Here is a 19,266-nt window from a genome sequence, read left to right as displayed (position 1 = left end):
ATACACATACACACGCATGCACGTCGTCATATGAGCGAAATATTCTCAAGCACGACGTAAAACCCAATTTCACCTCACCTCACCTTCACCTGACACAAAATAACCACACGTTTCACTGAGGTGGGAGTTGTAACCATGGAGACTGGAAGGAATCTGGACCTAAATCTATCTCGTCTCTGATTTCACACCACAAAGAGCACAGACCCGCGGTCTTTTCGCGTAGAAACGAATGAATATAAAAAGAGGCTTGCACATAAACACCAGAAGCAAATAATGAGTTCTTGGTCCCTATACGGAAGTGAATCTACAAGCTGAAGAAACAATACATGTGAACTTTGATGGTGGATAGAAATTAAATGGTTCTTTGATGCGATGTATCTGTACTTGATATAGGTGTAATACCCCTGAAATTGGCACTGGTTTGGTGACGTTTAAAGCTTAGTAACATTTTGATACCGTGTAATAATTTGGTCAAATCAAAATTTCAAACGTATGTATTATCTCTTTTCTCGGCCGTTAAGATTCGATAAGAGACAACTTTCAAGTGTAAAAAAGTCGTTACTTGTTCTGTTAGTGTCACAAACTCACCCAGATTGTACACATAGGTTTGAAACAAGGCAAAATCACACCAAATAATAGAAATATTGTCCATTTTCTTCCCTTGGTTTAATTTCGGCAATATGAACTGAAACATTGTATCTCGGAATCAACATTGTGCTAATTCGTGAGTGCACAACTGGGCGTGGATGACATTACTAATTTGTGTAAACAGCTCGCACCATCACTTATTAATATTAGTAATTCATAAACACGTTAGTATAATGTAGTCAGGTTGTAACACTCGACACTGCTTTCCTGTGAATAGGGAGAGGGCTTTGTCGCTTTTAGTACTTTGTCACCCACACCTGAGTGTTATCTGTCGCGATGTCTGTTAGTTCCAGAGGGGTATACGTACACGGGTGGATTGGTGGAAGTGTGGATAGTACTTCGTCACTCACAACTCGTGTTATCTGTCGCGATGTCTGTTAGTTTCAGAGGGGTACACGGGTGGAAGTGTGGATAGTACTTCGTCACCCACAACTGGGTGTTATCTGTCGCGATGCTTGGTGGTTTCAGAGGGGTACACGGGTGGATTGGTGGAAGTGTGGATAGTACTTCGTCACCCACAACTGGGTGTTATCTGTCGCGATGTCTGTGAGTTTCAGAGGGGTACACGGGTGGAAGTGTGGATAGTACTTCGTCACCCACAACTGGGTGTTATCTGTCGCGATGTCCGTGAGTTTCAGAGGGGTACACGGGTGGAAGTGTGGATAGTGCGTACTATTCTTCTTCATATTGTCATAGTATTGTCGTTGGCGTTTGATACTTTTACTCTCAACTTATATTTGTCTGCCATGACGTCATCACTGTCATATTTGCAGGCACGTGTTGTACCAGTAGCCCCGCCCTGATGACGTCACTATGACTCGTCTGAAGGCTGCGTTTCGTATGTATGACTTGCATTTTTCTATATTCTATAAAAGGGAGAAAATTCCAAATGACAATTTCAACACTGTTTCAAACACACAAATATTAGCTTTTGACCCCACACGTACATGTACACTGATGTCTAAAGTGGGGTATCCGTAATGTAGCACCATACAACTCTCATTAGTCCGAACAAGTACAAGTAAACACACACATAGACACACACAGAGAGACACACACACACGCACACACACAAACAGACACAAACAGACACAAAAAACAGATATACACATATACGCAGAAACACAGAGACACACATACACACAGAGAGACAAAGCGACACACACATACAGAGGTACACATACACACATAGACACACACATATACACACAGATACAAACACACACAGAGAGACACAAAGAGGCACACACATACACACAGAGACACACATACACATATACACAGAGAGACACACATATAGACAGACAAACACATACACAGAGAGAGACACACAGAGAAACACAAATACACACAGAGACACACATACACAAATACACACAGAGAGATCCAGAGACACACACACAGAGAGACACACATATACACAGAGACACACACATATACAGAGAAATACATACACACACAGAGACACACATATACAAACAGATACAAATGCACACAGAGACACACATACACACAGAGAGAAAAAAAAACCCACACATACACACAGACACACATACACAGAGACACACATACACAGAGACACATACATAGACACACAGAGACACACATATACACAGAGAGACACACATAGACAGACATATACACAGAGACCAACACATACACACAGAGACCCGCAAACACACGGAGACACAAATACACACAGAGACACAGACACAAACATATACACAGAGAGACACATACACACACAGATACACACATACACACAGAGACACACATAGACACAGAGAGAAACACACACAGAGACATATACATATACACAGAGCGACACACAGAGAGACACACACATATACACAGAGACACACGCACAGAGACACAAACAGACACACACATATACAAAGAGAAAGAGACACACACAGACACGCATATACACAGAGAGAGATACACATAGAAACACATATGTACACAGAGAGACACGCACATATACAAAGAGTGAGATGCACACAGACACACACACAGACACACACACGCATATACACAGATGGAGAAACACAGAGAGAGACACACATATACACAGAGAGAAACACACACAGAGACACACACAAACACACACATATACAAAGAGAGAGAGAGACACACAGACAGACACACAGAGACACGCATATACAGAGAGATACACACAGACACACACATACACAGAGAGACACACACATATACAAAAAGTGAAACACACATAGACACACACAGACACACGCATATACACAGAGGGAGAAACACACAGAGACACACACATATATTCACAGAGAGAGACACACACAGGGACACAAACACACAGACACAGACACAGATATACACAGAGAGTCACACACACATGCACATAGAGACACACGCATATACACAGAGAAACACACGCAGACTTACGCTTATACACAGGGGGAAACACAGGCAGAGACACATACACAGACATACGCATATACACAGAGAGACACACACAGACACACGACATACACACAGAGACACAGACATACACACAGAGAACACACACGCACATACACACAGAGACACACAAACAGAGAGACACACAAATACAAATACACAGAGAGAAACACACACGCATATACACAGGACACACAGAGACACACATACACAGAGAGACACACATATACAGACACGCAGAGAAACACACACGCATATACACAGGACACACAGGGAGACACATACACAGAGAGACACACACAGAGACACACGCATATATAGACAGCGATACGCTCACGCAGAGACACACACACACACATACAGAGAGACACACGAATATACACAGAGAGACACATGCACATATACACAAACACAAAGGGAGACACAAAGAGACACACACATAGAGACACACATACACACATATACACAGAGGGACACACATATATGCACAGAGAGACACACACATAGACACAGAGATATAGAGGTGAGGTGAGGTGCGTGTGTACGTGTATGTGCGGCTTCTTGTACTAGCCCAGACTTAAGCTGGTTTTATAGTGCTAGCCCACTGAGATACCATACCGTAGTGAAGCATGAAATACCCCACTCAGACACATTATACTGACTCCGAGCCAACCAGTCCGTGTTGTACCCATTAATGCCGAGCGCCAGGCGGGGGCCAACAAGTACCATATTTTAACGTATTTTGGTATGACGCGGTCGGGGATCGAACCCGCGACCTTCCGCTCTCCGGGTGGACGCTCTAACCACTACACCACGGAGGCGGTCTGATACAAGAGGCAACCTACAGGATAAGGTGGTCAGAGATATAGAGACACACACATATACACAGGGACACAAATACACACAGAGAGACACAAATAGACACACACATACAAGCAGAGACACACATATACACAGAGAGACACACATATAGACACAGAGAGACACACAGAGAGACACACAGAGATGCACATATAGACACACACATATACACAGAGACACACATGCACATATAGACACACACATAGACACAGAGAGAGACACACACATACACACATAGAGACACGCATATACACAGAGAGACACGCATATACACAGAGAGAGACGCACGTAGAGACACACATATACACACACAGAGAGACACACACATATACACACAGAGACACACACACATATACAGAGAGACACACACGCAGAGACACACACAGAGGCATACGCATATACACAGAGAGAACACACAGAGACACACGCAGACACAGAGAGAGACACATACACAGAGAGAGACATACATACACACATACAGACACATACACACAGAAAGACACACATACTCAGAGAGAGACATACATACACACATAGACCCACACTTACACACAGAGAGACACACATGCACAGAGAGAGACATACACACGCACATAGACACACACATACACACAGAGAGACGCACATAGAAAGAGAGACACATACACAGACAGAGACATACATACACAGAGAGAGACACACATAGACACACACCAATAGGGACACACATACACAGACAGAGACACACACATACACAGAGAGATACACACATACAGAGAGAGACACACACAGACACACGCATATACAAAGAGAGACACACAGAGACACGCACATACACAGAGAGACGCACATACAGAGAGAGAGAGACACACCCATATATACAGAGACATACACACAGAGAGACACACATACAGAGAGAGAGAGAGAGACACATACAGAGAGAGAGAGAGAGAGAGAGAGAGAGAGAGAGAGAGAGAGAGAGAGAGAGAGAGAGAGAGAGACATACACACACGCTCAGATAAACAAACAACCCATATACACATACACACACACACATAAACACACACATACAAAAATATAGTACATACACACATACAAACACACAGGTACAAAGAAATATCGACACACACACATATATGTACACTCATAGACGCCCACCCATACAAACACACCGACACGGACACACAAACACACAGACGGACACACGAAACTGTATGAATGAAATTGTTTAAAACACGAACTTAATCTGGTTTCCACTCACCTGTTCACATGTTCCTGTATTGTTCATTTACACCTATAATTACATACACCTGTGTACTTAAACTCACTCGTGTATTCACGATGATTTTTGGGTACCCGTCATACTGTACGCGGTCTATATTTTTAGGGTGCAATCAATATCTTATCTATTTTTAACTATTTCCAGTGGTGCTGCTTGGTTTCTTCTGCGCTGTTGGCCTGCTCCTCATCGGGGACACAAGACGAACCAAAGGTCGACACGTGAACAAGCTGAGTATGTACATTACTGAAATATGAACTACCGGGCGAAAAACCCATTCACTTGAAAATTGATCACATGAAGAGAAATACAAGACAAGCAAACGTAGGCTGAAACAGTCAGTGAACACTGCAAAATGATGGTCCAAACCGCACATATGTAAGCTGAATCTTATTCAGCGCATTGCTTCATCTTGCTTGTTTCCTCTGCTGCCGTCCTACCACATGCTTGTATACTTTTTTTGCCAGGTTGTGTTTGTTTAGGACGCCCGCCGAATATTTTTTTTAAAACAATATCATTTCACCGGTACATTCGAGGGTACATTCCGTGTAACGCGTGTTGTATTTTAAAGAAATTTGAATTATGCGGACTTTTCACTATTTCCTTCTTAGGGAAAGCACTTTGTCTTAAAGTCTAGTCATACATTACTTTGTTCTTTTAGGACTCAAGAGTCGGCCTGGTTCAACCTTCATTCGTGAAACAGAGAAGCTAGACGGTAAATATATAGATATACCTTGTTGCGATAAGGCATTTCTCATGATCATTTCACTGGGGGGTACAGGTTAGAATTGGTCTTGGTAACCCAACGGGATCGGGTGGTCAGGCTCGCTAACTTGGTTGACACATGGCATCGTTTCCCAATTCATAGATCGATGCTCGTGTTGTTGATCACTGGATTGTCTGGTCCAGACTCGATTATTTACAGACCACAGCCATAAAGAGGGAATATTGTTGAGTGTGGCGTAAAACTAAGCTCACTCACTAATTCTATATGGTAATCCTAGTTTATCACTGATTATAATCGCTGTTTTGTCAGCACAATATCAATGCTCATGGGTTTTATCGAAGGGGTCAGCGTCTGAGAACTGGTTTAATGATTGATTATAGATTTGATCTAAACACCTCTTCTTCAATTTTATGAAGGGGTGTACAGAAATTCATTTTGTCTATTTATAAGTACACAGGTGATTACATTACTGTGCATGTAATTTACAGTTGAGGTTATAGTTCTTTTGACGAAATGGGGAAATAGGAAAACAGAATGAAATGAACGGAAAACAATTTGCGTTTTTATCAAGATCAGAGTTGCTGTAAACACCACATTGTTTATATGTCATAATTCCGGTACTTCAACTGAAAGTCATACTGAATAACCTGCAGTGGCAGAAGAAAGGAATGCAGTTGAAACGTCGTTTGACAAAGAACTTACGAAACGTCTCAAAGCTGATTTGTGGTAAAAAGGATATTCACTGACGTAATATCGCTGATGATATCCCGCATCAAACACCATCGAACAACCAGTATGGGAGCAGTATTTATTATCCGAATGATACTATTGGTTTAACGAAAGTTGACCGCGTATTGTGATTCTGTTTCCTCGTTTGATCCGTTTCGCATTTGATTTTATATTTATATTGTGTAAATGTTGTACATTCAATCTAATTGAAAATGAGTTACACTTTTTGCTGGTGTCCTTACTTCACTGATTTAAAGACAAAATATCTACCGCAATATTACCATGCATATCCTACTACGTGTAAATTTAACTTGTTAATGAACTCTAATAATACAACTTATAATCGCAAACTTGGTATGTATATCCACCATGCTTTTGTACATAGAAACAACGCCTGCAAACATTGTGATTGTATGCCAGTATGGCTAGCTGACTTTGTCCTATAGGCCTGTGGCCTATTCAGTACTTGAATAAAAGAGATAGATTGTATATGATTTCAGACATGCAGCTTGTGGCGAACAGTAACATGCAGGACGAGGTGAAACAGCTAGCTGACCTTTTTTCGGGAAAAAATAGCAAGTAAGATGTTCGGTTTTGTTAATTGTCATCTTTACATTTAAACTGTAAGAAATGTGACAATTAGAGCGATACACAATCGATTGTATGAATGAGAACGTATAATGGGCTAAAGTTGATACATTACCATCAAACAGTGACAGTCACAAACAAACTCATCGGCAAGTCAAATGTTCACGGCAAAGGGTACACGTCAGTATTGGGCATTCCATCGTTTTGTCAATGATACTTCTGCCTTCTGGCCGTTAAACATTTTGAAATCTTTACTAAGTCCTTTGACGTAATAACCATGATGAAGCAGCATTTGAGTAATAATCGTATAGTGCTCTTTGAAAAATATGCAGAAGAGCACTCTCGGCTGTTCATTAAAAGCTGTGAGTGAGTTTATTTTATGCCGCTTTTAGCAATATTCCAGCAATATCACGGCGAAATGGGCTTCGCACATTGTACCGATGTGGTGAATCGAACCCGGGTCTTCGCCGTGACGAGCGGACACTTTAACCACGAGGTTACCCCACCGCCCCTAAATGCTGTGAAATGACGACACCTAAGGCTGGAATATTGCTCGAGACGGCGATGACAACTGGAAAGTTGAAGTCATCCTTCTTGTAATAGTCTTATGGAGATTTACCGTTGGGCTACCATGCTCGAAGTATCCCGTGCACGGTGTTGACAAACGAAGGACAATAGTCAGGGCATAACCAGCGATCATTGGCTAAATTTCAGATTGTGGCGTCTGAAATGACTGGGCTGTGTTCTGTATTCAGATGTACTGATCTTGTCTTAACATAATGTTAAACGAAACTCCTCAGTATTCTCAGTACACTCCATGTGTTTAGATACCCTCCATACATGCTTTTTCCCCTTTGGCGCACAACACATTTACCTCACACAGTTACATGTGTAATTACTGATGTGATTGAGTTAAATAATTAAATTATTGTGGTTGCCTGACATATAAAAGAGTCGAAATTATTTCCCATTGTTTGCTCACAGAGTGATGGCAGTCTTGCAACAGTTTATGTATCAACTTCAGTAGAAAATATGTAGAACTTCTAAAAACAATCCAAAACTACAACAGCTGAGACCAAACTTTTCAAATGACATTTTACAGGTTCACTGTTCCTACCGTTTCAGCGCTGAAGCAGAAAATGATTTGGTCCGAGCTGCCTCCCTCTCCACGGTGTACAGGCAAGGAAAAGAAAGCATGTAAGTCATTCAACACTTATACGATCATATACACGTTATTAGGAAAGTCTCCATCAGCAGTACGTGTTATTATAGGGAAGCAACAACGGACATATAGAACCAGCCACCGATAATGGTGTCCCTATATCGCCTCACATCACGGTTGCTATCATGGGTAAAAGAGTATATGGAGCCCATAGAGTTCTATTACTAGTAATTAATATACCAGGTAATAAACTAGGATTTCCACACACAGTTAGTGAGTGAGTGAGTTTACCTTTACGCCGCACTCAGCAATATTCAAGCTATATGGCGGCAGTCAGTCTGCCACTGCAGGTTATTCAGTATGACTTTCAGTTGAAGTACCGGAATTGTGATATATAAACAATGTATATAAAAACGCAAATTGTTTTCCGTTCATTTTCATTCCGTTTTCCTATTTCCCCATTTTATTAAAAGAACTATAACCTCAACTGTAAATTACATGCACAGTAATGTAATCACCTGTGTACTTATAAATAGACAAAATGAATTTCTGTACACCCCTTCGTAAAATTGAATAAGAGGTGTTTAGACCAAATCTATAATCAATCATTAAACCAGTTCTCAGACGCTGACCCCTTCGATAAAACCCATGAGCATTGATATTGTGCTGACAAAACAGCGATTATAATCAGTGATAAACTAGGATTACCATATAAAATTAGTAAGTGAGTTTAGTTTTACGCCGCACTCAGCAATATTCCCGCTTTATGGCTGTGGTCTGTAAATCATCGAGTCTGGACGAGATAATCTAGTGATCAACAACACGAGCATCGATCTATGAATTGGGATATGTTGCCATGTGTCAACCAAGTTAGCAAGCCTGACCACCCGATCCCGTTAGTCTTCTTTTACGCCAATCATGGTTTACTAAAGATCAATTTTAACCCGGATCTTCACGAGTAGGTCAGTTTAGACTTACATGTTGTTCATAATATCAAACACCTGTTTGCCTGACCCTTAGTAAATGATTCATAGTCCCTAGGAGGAGCCAGACAAATAAACATAAATTTTGGTGCATACCTATTTACTGATTCTTCTTACTTCTCTTGAACACTCAGTGAATATATGAAAACATTTCAGTGAACCTGTGTAATGATACAGCTGCCTGCAAACATCCACTTCCGGCGGCTGACAGCCAAGAAAACATCTGCAATGTTCTTACGCCCGTGACCAAACTCAAAGAGGGGGCACTGGAGAGAATAAAGGAAGTTTTCAACATACAGGAGAGGAGGAAATATGCCTTTGTGACGGCAGCGTCAGCGGATCACTTTGATGAATCCCAGGAGATGATCATGACTCTGGATAAATACATCTTCCCTTATCTGAGCAACTACTCGTTCTATTATTACGACATGGGTCTGAACAAAAGTCAGGTAAAACTGGTAAGCAACTTTTGCATTACAGACTCAACGACAGAAAAATACTAAGCAAGTTTAAAGGGCGCTGTCAGAATTAGCAGTGATATTTGGAGAATATCAGAGTATTAATAATAGTAAATTTTTGTTGCAGTTGTGGTATTCACAGAAGCGCATATAGTGCACGTAGCTGTAGTAATAGCAGCGCTGCAAAAAGTACTTATTAGTAGCAAGTGCTTGGAATATTATAATACACTAGGTAGTGAAAACAGTTGCAACAGGAGTAGGAGTAGGTGTAGTATTTGTAGTAGTAGTAGTGGTAGTAGTAGCAGCAACAGCTGTAGGAGGAGTAGTAGTGGTAGTAGTAGCACCAGTAGTAGGAGTGGTAGTAATGGTAGCGGTAGCAGTAGCGAGTAGAAGTAGGAGTTGGATTAATAGAGGTTGTAATGGCTCCGTCAGTAACGACTTTGCGTACCCCTACCTTGCAAATATCTGTCAAAACAATTTTGATGTAAGTGAGCTGGGCTCATAATCCTCGCCATTAGATTTCTTTATTTGAATGAAAAAGGTGCACAAAATGAAATGTCGCACAGTTCTGGCGGCGGTGTTGTTTCAACTGGTCTTGTGTCGCCATTTGACTTCATGAACTTCATGAGACTGTTTATGTCATAGTCAGTCTTTCGCCAAGTGTTTTGATTCCGATTGTGTTGGATGTAACTGTCAATGTTTGAGCAATCATAGTTGAAAGAACTTTTATCATTTACCTCCTTAAAGGAGTTATCTTTCATCAATTTTCCAAAATATCCTCCGGTGGGGAAAGCTGATTATTGTTAGTGAGAAGGGCCATTGATACAGTTTCAGGAACCACTGTAAGTCTATGTCTGTGTACTTGCCTTATTTCGCCATCGAAAGTTTTGACATTGAAAACAGAATGTTCCGATAGGTTTAACCATGGAAGTGACTCTCCCTCGAACTGTTCCATCGATTTTGACGGAGTCATTAACACGAACGGGAGTCGCCATTTTTTGCCAAGACATCGCCAACAGCAAAACACAGGAGACGTACTTTTATTTATTTGCAAAAACTGTAAATTAGTTACAATTTGTTATTGATACACATACTCATGTTCTTGTAGTTTTAATATGTAACTGTTTTTGTGTGTATTTGTAATATTTTCAAGTAATCACGATCATATGAGATGTCTTGTAATTGACGTAGTAAAAGTTGTAGAATGAATGAGTTCACGTGTTTGTTATGAATGAGAAAGTAGTTCCGTCACAACGTGACCTAATTGAGAGGTCATCGGTTATCCAATCAAATCGTTAGAATCTCAGGTCAAGTCATTACGACACAGGTCAACGCGATACGACACTCGTGTTACGTACGATATTGGTATGCAACTACCCATACGTTGACCACGTGGGTAATAAAGAGGCAGACACCGATAATGGTGTCCCTATATCGCATCGCATATCACACCCAGGTGTGAGGCGTGCAATGTTGCATTCATAGCAGCTTAGTAAATGGTTGCTATCATGAGTGAAAGAGTATATGGAGCCCCTAGCATTATATTACTGGCAACTGACATTAATATACAAAGTAATAAACTAGGATTTCCATACACAATTAGTGAGTGAGTGAGTTTAGTGTTACGCCGCATCCAGCAATATTCAAGCTATATGGCGGCGGTCTGTAAATAATCGAGTCTGGACCAGAGAATCCAGTGATCAACAATATGAGCATCGATCTACGAGGTTGGGATACGATGACCTGCAAATCAAGTCAACGAGCCTGACGAAGCCCCCGACCCTTTAGTCGCTTCTTTAACAATCATGGGTTACTGAAGATTAATTCTAACCCGGATCTTCCCGAGTAGGTCAGTCTAGACTTACATGTTGTTCATAATATCAAATATTTGTTTCCCTGACCCTAAGTCAATGATTCATAGACCCTATGAGGGGTCAGACAATTAAACTTCGATTTTAGTGCATACCTAAGTACTTCTTCTTACTTCTCTTGCAACATTAAGTGAATATTTGAAAACGTTCCAGTGGACCTGTGCAATGATACAGCTGCCTGCAAACACCCACTTCCGGCGGCTGACAGCCAAGAAAACATCCGCAATATTCTTACGCCCGTGACCAAACTCAAAGAGGGGGCACTGGAGAGGATAAAGGGAGTTTTCAACATACAGGAGAGGAGGAAATATGCCTTTGTGACGGCAGCATCAGCGGATCACTTTGATGAATCCCAGGAGATGATCATGACTCTGGATAAATACATCTTCCCTTATCTGAGCAACTACTCGTTCTATTATTACGACATGGGCCTGAACAAGAGTCAGGTGAAACTGGTAAGCAACTATTGCATTACAGACTCAACGACAGAAAAATACTGAATAAGTTAAAAGGGCGCTGTCAGAATCAGCAGTAATATTTGGAGAATATCAGAGTATTAATAATAGTTGCAGTTGTGGTATCCACAGAGGCGCATATAACGCATGTGGCTGTAGTAATAGCAGCGCTGTAAATAGTACTTATTAGTAACAAGTGCTTGGAATAGTATAATAGACTAGATAGTTGCAACAGCAGCAGTAGTAGTAGTGGTAGTAGTAGTAGTAGCAGCAGCAGTAGTAGGAGTAGTAGTGGTGGTAGCAGTAGCAGAAGCAGCTGTAGGAGTAGTAGTAGTAGTAGTGTGGGTGTAGTAGTAGTAGTAGTAGTAGCAGCAGCAGCAAGCAAGGTAGTAGCAGTAGTAGTAGTAGTGGTAGCAGCAGCAGCTGTAGAGCCGCAGGAGTAGTGGTAGTAGTAGCAGCAGCAGCTGTAGGGAGTGAGTGGTAGTAGCAGCAGCAGTAGCAGGAGTAGTAGTAGTGGTAGTAGTAGCAGCAGCTGTAGGAGTAGTAGTAGTGGGAGTAGTAGCAGCAGCAGTAGTAGCAGTAGTGGTAGTAGTAGCAGCAGCTGTAGCAGTAGTAGCAGCAGCAGTAAAAGGAGTAGTAGTGGTAGTAGTAGCAGCAGCAGCAGGAGTAGTAGTAGGAGTTGTGAGAGTAGTGGTAGTAGCAGCAGCAGCTGTAGTAGGAGTAGTAGTAGTGGGAGAAGTGTCAGCAGCAGCAGTAGTAGGAGTTGTAGGAGTGGGAGTAGTAGTAGCGAGTAGAAGTAGAAGGTGGGGGAATAGAGGTTGTATTGGCTGTGGTTGATAAACATCCATCGGTTTCACAGAAACTCCGGCTAATTGACTTTGATGTTTATGTTCAATATGTTGCAGCTACAGCAATATGGAAGAGCTGAAATAAAACGTTACCCATTCGATTTGCTGCCTGATCGGTTTTCCTACTTGAGGTGTTATACATGGAAGCCAATTGTAATACAGGTACGTTTATAGACATGGCTCTCTCAGCAACTCACTGGGATATTCCACTTGAATATTACACTTACAGGAAAGTCTTGTGATTCAGTAGAAGATTATGAATAGGTATGTAACAGCTCTGTCCCGAGATCCAGTCCAAAATGTCTGGACATGAATATCATTTTGGCAAACACTGTGTACGTACACTGACACGCAGCAAACGCACACGCACATGCACATAGCCTATATCTAAAACTACATTAATGCGGCCCAAAGTGAGGTTAAACAACAAACATACAAACAAAATCTTTTATATAAAAACTATTTCCTTGTTCGTACCCAAACCTTTTGACACGTTTGGCAGCTTTGCAGGAGAACTTGCAGAACTCGCAGAAACTTGTTCTTCATTTTTGTGCATTCATCAGCATTAATCTTGTACACTCCTCGTCACTATATTGCTGAAATATTGCCGAGGTGACGTTAAATTCTAACTCACTCACTCACTCTTGTACACTCCTTTCCAGGCTCATTTTGACAATGCTGAGTACACAATTTGGTTGGACGCATCTGGGCGGTTCGACAAAGGCAACCTACTTGAAATGTTCGACTTGCTGAAAGAAACAGGCGTGCTTTTGTCTCCATGGCCGAAATATCCTTTCGCCCAACATTGTTCAAAGTATATGTTTTCCTACTTCAACACTGAACCATGTCACTTTTCAGTTTATCACGAATCTGAAGCCAATGTTATTATGTTACACAACCAGCCATTCACACGACGACTTGTAATGGATCCATGGGTGTCATGCGCAGTGGACCCGAACTGTATGTGCCATCCAGGTGCAACAAAACTGTATTTTTGTTCATTCGGCAAAAGGAGGTATGGGAAATGTCATCGGTATGACCAGTCTGCCCTCAATTTGATTCTTTTACAGCTGTTGAGAAGGAATATACATTCTATACAGTATGTCAAAAAGAAATATGCACATGTCTCGAGGAAAATAGGACAGTTGTATCTCAAAGATATGTTCAATAAAATATCATGATGTCACTGTGTCTGTACTTCAATACTTTATCCAGTGGATATTATTATATTAAATTTTGTGAGTCTTTGTGTGACACTCAACAATAACTCATTATGGACCAGACAAGCCAGTGACTGACACAAGCAATTAGTAATGTTATTTGTTTGCTTGTTTAACGTTGCACTTAGCAATACGCACAGCTATATGGTGGTGGTCTGTTTATAATCGAGTCTTGACCAGACAATCCAGGGCTTAACAGCATGAGCATCAATCTACATAATTGGGACATGATGGCATGTGTCAATTAAGTCAATTTCATGATGATAATTGCTCATTTAAAAAGAAATCACGATTTTGATACAAAACACGATTTTAATACAAAACCATGTCTGTACATGTATGTCCCTGGAATGTTTAACGTTGAAATATTTGTGAATGTGAACATTTAAAATGTCATTTTGCGTGTCTTATGCGATTCAAGGTCGAATGCCCAGTGTAACCTCCATGTGACTGTATGACAGTCAGCACTCTCCTTCATACCACCTGTCAGCCTTCTGATCCTCTAAAGCGGCAGTCTGCGCCATTCTTCGTGTATATCAGCTTCCAATTGGGCCAGGTTTTGTACAGGAGGATCTCTTTGCTGCACACGACGACCAAAGGTACCAAAGGGTTAACATCGGGGCTTATTCAATCGTGAGATGTGTCAGGGGTGCTTAACTAAGTTCTTTGTGTATACATTAGAAGTTAGACAAGCACATGTCGCCATAGTTGATATGAATAACTAAGATTATACTGATCAAACCACTCTTGTTCCATTCCCATTGGCTAGGACCGAATCGATGCAAGACGTTCCCACAAAAGAACCAAACAACAGACTTGACCCATGGCTCATTGTTACTAAATATGGTGACCACAGATGAAGTTACATCTCTGTCTTCAGAGGTTCAGGAAAACTTATCAGTACTGAAAGAAATAATCTATAGTATCCTGAGAAAATAATGTTTGCAATTCTCGACTTCCTCATTGATAACACCTGTGATATTTTGATGCCGGACAATTATGTATTTGAAGGGCGTACATTAAGTTCCCCTTCTTACTGCTCTGTTCATTTTGTTAGTTTTTCCTACAAATCAATAAGCATGTCTACAAGGGAATCATTCAGACAACTCCCCACAAAACTGTATTATATAACAAGAGAGTTGACTTCAATTTTCCTTTGTCGAGCAATATTCCAGCACTTACAGCCTTTGGAGTCATCATTCCCAATCTTCTAAGGTACAACGGAGCATGCTCTTTCTCCAAAGATCTGAAAGAGCATCACTGTTGTCTGAGCAGGATCACAATATATGAGGCCAATTCAGTTCCCCTTTTGAGTTGTAGCATATCTTCTCATTTATTATATGTAGGGGATTAATGACTTCCCTGCGCATGTGACGGGGTCCACCAATGGGACAAATGCGATAGACTATTTGAGAACACCTTGTACTATCACCATTTGATAGAAATTGAATAACACCTAACACAACTTCATTTCATTTTTTAAAATGCGCTACCCTTAGCTAGTTTAAATATTTGTCTTTAAAAAAGGTTCTGTACACATACATTATAAGCCTATGGAACAATACTGATGTTATGACCTGTTATACTTGCAAATAATACTGTAATGAAGAAATATGCATTTTACAAAACTTTGTAATTAAAATGGAGTTGTCTGTAAGTGCAGAACGTGCTTTGTGCTTGAAATAATGCCGACGCAGCGTACAATTTAACTCGCTCATTTTTTAACAGTGCTCATCAATCGTGAAAATAATCCATGCTAGCAAATTGACAGGGTGACCTTTTTTCACTTTTTTGTCACGTTGTGAGGTTGTGAGGAGAGTGAGATTGGATTTTGTAAGTTAACCAAGCACAGAAGAATGGCCACTTAACCCATCCTTCTTTCATTTGAAGCGTGAAGCGTGATGATAATCTCTTGTCATGGGGCAATACATCAACGTTTTTAATTAGAGTTTGATAAGAAAACGTGGAAAGAAGACAGTTGGATGTGTTGTGGAAAGGAGTTCTAGAGCAGTGGTGTCACTAGTCAACGGCAGTGTTCACTCCCTCTATGGAAGGATATGCCCTGAAGATCTGGTTTACAGCTGTCATGCACTAAATGCAAGTAAATTGCTGGCTTTGAGGACGCCCTTTCTCGAATTCTGGCAACGAGACGAGGCCGATTTCAGATCTGCTTCTGTGATTTTATTTCCGATTTCTCTACAGCTTGGATACCTGCTTCAACACTTTCATGGATTAAAGAACTTCGATTAAATGGATGCAGAACTACAATTGGATGGTTTTTTGAGTACCAGGTTTATTTTGTTGTGGAATTCTTTAAAACAGAACAAGAAATAAACACAAATACATTTCAAGCACTCATAGTCAATATCATGAATAATACAACCATCGTTAATATAATAAGTACATAATGAAGTCAACCGTCACACTGATCCCATCGGAAAAGTAAGTATGTAGAGAAGCCGTGCTTTATTTCTTTGTTGCATCACAGGCCAACCATTCAGGAGTTTGTGAGCCATGGAATATACTGGGTCTGAAAAAAGCCATCTCGAAGCAGGGATGATGTGTCAATATGCAGTATTTTGAACGAAAATGAGGGATATTATTATAAAACGTTGCACAATTTACCATACATAACAAACCTATTCACCAACGTATACATCGACTATAGAATAGAAGCGACAAAACCATTTCCACATCCATAAAAGACCTCTCCTCAAACAGAGTCGATTGTACAGTTATGATTATATCATGAGTAAATATTTATTTCAGCAGTATTACAGCTGTACGATGCTGTTTGTAAACAAGTCAAGTCTGGACCAGGTAATCTTGTGGTTGTCACCATGCGTGTAAATACCATGGTGTAAATTGTGAAACCCGATCAAATATGTAAACAAACCATAAAGAAACATAACCACTTCCACGTACACAGGAAATCCAGGAGCAGAGTGTATTGGACGACTTTGACTGCATACCCCGAGTACGTGTATCTCAGTCATCGTCAAATAATGATGATATCAGGGGCTCGCAATGAAGGAGTGTGTCCTGCCCCACAGATGACATCCTTCCCAAACACATGCAAAGTCTTGTCAACTATTCACAAATGAAACCCATGATTAGCTGACCGACAAGCTTTTAGAAATTAGAGGCACGAGGGATACGCCCAAACAAATTTTATATCCTACCCTTGACCATACTCTGATGATTTCCACCAGCACCATACACATAAGTAGAATAAAACAAAAGTAAACCAAGCATGATGATGCAGTGTATGTAATACAGAAACAAAAAATTCCCCAAAGCCTGTGTCATACCATGTCGCCATTGAACAGACTTAATGACACCACGTTGACAAACTAGCAGGCTTAATGATACCACACATACTGACGTGTTTATAGACATCACATGGACATGCAGGCTTAGTGATACCATATGGTCACACCAGCAGGCTTATGTACAATACATGAATATACAGGCAGGCTTCATGACATCACCGGCACTTGCAGGCTTAATGGTACCATTTAGACATACCGACAGGCTTAATGATACCGTGTGGACGTAGCGGCAGGCTGCATGACATCACAAGGACATACTGGCTTAATGATTGCACTTGGACCAATGAGGAGAGTTTTCTTCACGTGGTGCCACAGCCTGCTCGACCTACCTACAGGTTGTTCAGGAACTACCTAATTAAGATCATACATAGAATTTGAATGAAAAAGAAAACCTTGGAATATATTGTAGATATCAAAAGTTTAAACTGTCAGCAAGTGCAACTTGCTCTGCCTGCAGTACTGTATCACTTAAATCAACAGATGTTCCCGAGCAAGACAAAGCCTGTGCATGTACTGGCACATTCACATTTACCTGTACATACACACGTCACAGTTATTCTTTGAACATGTTATTGAGATACAACTCTCCTTTTTTCCGCGAAACATGTGCATATTTCTTTTTCACATACTGTATAGAATGTATATTCCTTCTCAACAGCTGTAAAAGAATCAAGTTGAGGGCAGACTGGTCATACCGGTGACATTTCCCATACCTCCTTTTGCCGAATGAACAAAAATACAGTTTTGTTGCACCTGGATGGCACATACAGTTCGGATCCACTGCGCATGACACCCATGGATCCATTACAAGTCGTCGTGTGAATGGCTGGTTGTGTAACATAATAACATTGGCTTCAGATTCATGATAAACTGAAAAGTGACATGGTTCAGTGTTGAAGTAGGAAAACATATACTTTGAGCAATGTTGGGCAAAAGGATATTTTGGCCATGGAGACAAAAGCACGCCTGTTTCTTTCAGCAAGTCGAACATTTCACGTAGGTTGCCTTTGTCGAACCGCCCAGATGCGTCCAACCAAATTGTGTACTCAGCATTGTCAAAATGAGCCTGGAAATACAATTTACCTGTGGGTTATTGAAAAGAGTTGTTGAACAGACAGAATCAGATACACCCGTCGCTATGTGTATATGCACGTGGGTTTCGGTTTTGGTGTATTAAATGTTCAGACATAATTCTTTTGACTTTTCGTTTATTTGGTAAATTGGGAATACGAACTGCCTCAATCAAGCGGTAAGTCAATTAATCCGTTATGTCTGACGTACAGGAGAAAGGCCCTGTAAAGAATGACAAGTCTGTACCCCTAGAATCAAATGGGTCTCAGTCAGAACTTGAGAACATTTTGAAACTGAAACAACAAAAAGCCAATGCAAAGTCAGCCTTCACCAAAGCTAAAAACAAATTGTACAGTCTACTAGAATAACCAAATCAACCATCTCGTAGAGACATAAGAGTTGGTATAAATAAAGTGAAGGAAAGTCAGGTGAAAGCAAAACTCACTCTAGCGTATGCAAAGAATCAGCAGGCTAAAATGTTACTAAAACTAAAAAAGTCATCTCGAAGATGAAACTAATGCTGTAGTTGAACAGACGCAAGCTCACTTAGATAGTAATGCAGATGCAACGTCTACGTCAAGTACAGGACTTTCTAGATGATTTAAATCTCAACAACAATCTG

At 40.8% G+C, this 19,266-nt stretch overlaps 3 protein-coding genes across 11 annotated transcripts in view; 2 read left to right on the top strand and 1 right to left on the bottom strand.

The window, feature by feature from the left end:
- The window catches only part of LOC124280162, a 66,014-nt gene that overhangs the window by 2,581 nt on the left and 44,167 nt on the right, over positions 1-19,266 (bottom strand). For 4 of the 9 annotated variants that reach the window (XM_046716046.1, XM_046716050.1, XM_046716048.1 and 1 more), the window contains exon 9: positions 15,763-18,639. The exons of 1 other annotated variant lie outside the window; for it this stretch is intronic. In XM_046716046.1, coding sequence (XP_046572002.1) covers positions 18,127-18,639 — 513 coding nt within the window. In that variant the 3' untranslated portion in view covers positions 15,763-18,126. Of the gene's footprint in view, positions 1-13,454; positions 13,592-13,663; positions 14,092-15,761; positions 18,657-18,854; positions 18,938-19,266 lie in introns of those variants that run through there. 4 more of the 9 variants (XM_046716055.1, XM_046716052.1, XR_006899595.1 and 1 more) reach the window with 4 other exon arrangements.
- Positions 1,028-8,496, top strand: LOC124280166. Its single transcript, XM_046716062.1, has 5 exons — positions 1,028-1,486; positions 5,348-5,434; positions 5,862-5,915; positions 7,157-7,235; positions 8,370-8,496. The coding sequence occupies exons 1-5, from the start codon at positions 1,462-1,464 to the stop codon at positions 8,443-8,445; spliced, it is 321 nt and encodes a 106-aa protein (XP_046572018.1). The 5' UTR covers positions 1,028-1,461; the 3' UTR covers positions 8,446-8,496.
- LOC124280163 lies at positions 11,679-14,207 on the top strand. The gene is made up of 3 exons (XM_046716058.1): positions 11,679-12,173; positions 13,079-13,183; positions 13,684-14,207. Exons 1-3 carry the CDS (start codon positions 12,078-12,080, stop codon positions 14,200-14,202), a joined length of 720 nt encoding a protein of 239 aa, XP_046572014.1. The 5' UTR covers positions 11,679-12,077; the 3' UTR covers positions 14,203-14,207.

This window comes from Haliotis rubra, unplaced genomic scaffold (assembly GCF_003918875.1).
Source record: "Haliotis rubra isolate DU_JTF1 unplaced genomic scaffold, ASM391887v1 Scf261, whole genome shotgun sequence".
In the NCBI taxonomy this organism is placed as follows: domain Eukaryota; kingdom Metazoa; phylum Mollusca; class Gastropoda; order Lepetellida; family Haliotidae; genus Haliotis; species Haliotis rubra.
The sequence above is the reverse complement of the archived record's forward strand: the minus strand, read 5'-3'. Positions and strand labels throughout refer to the sequence as shown.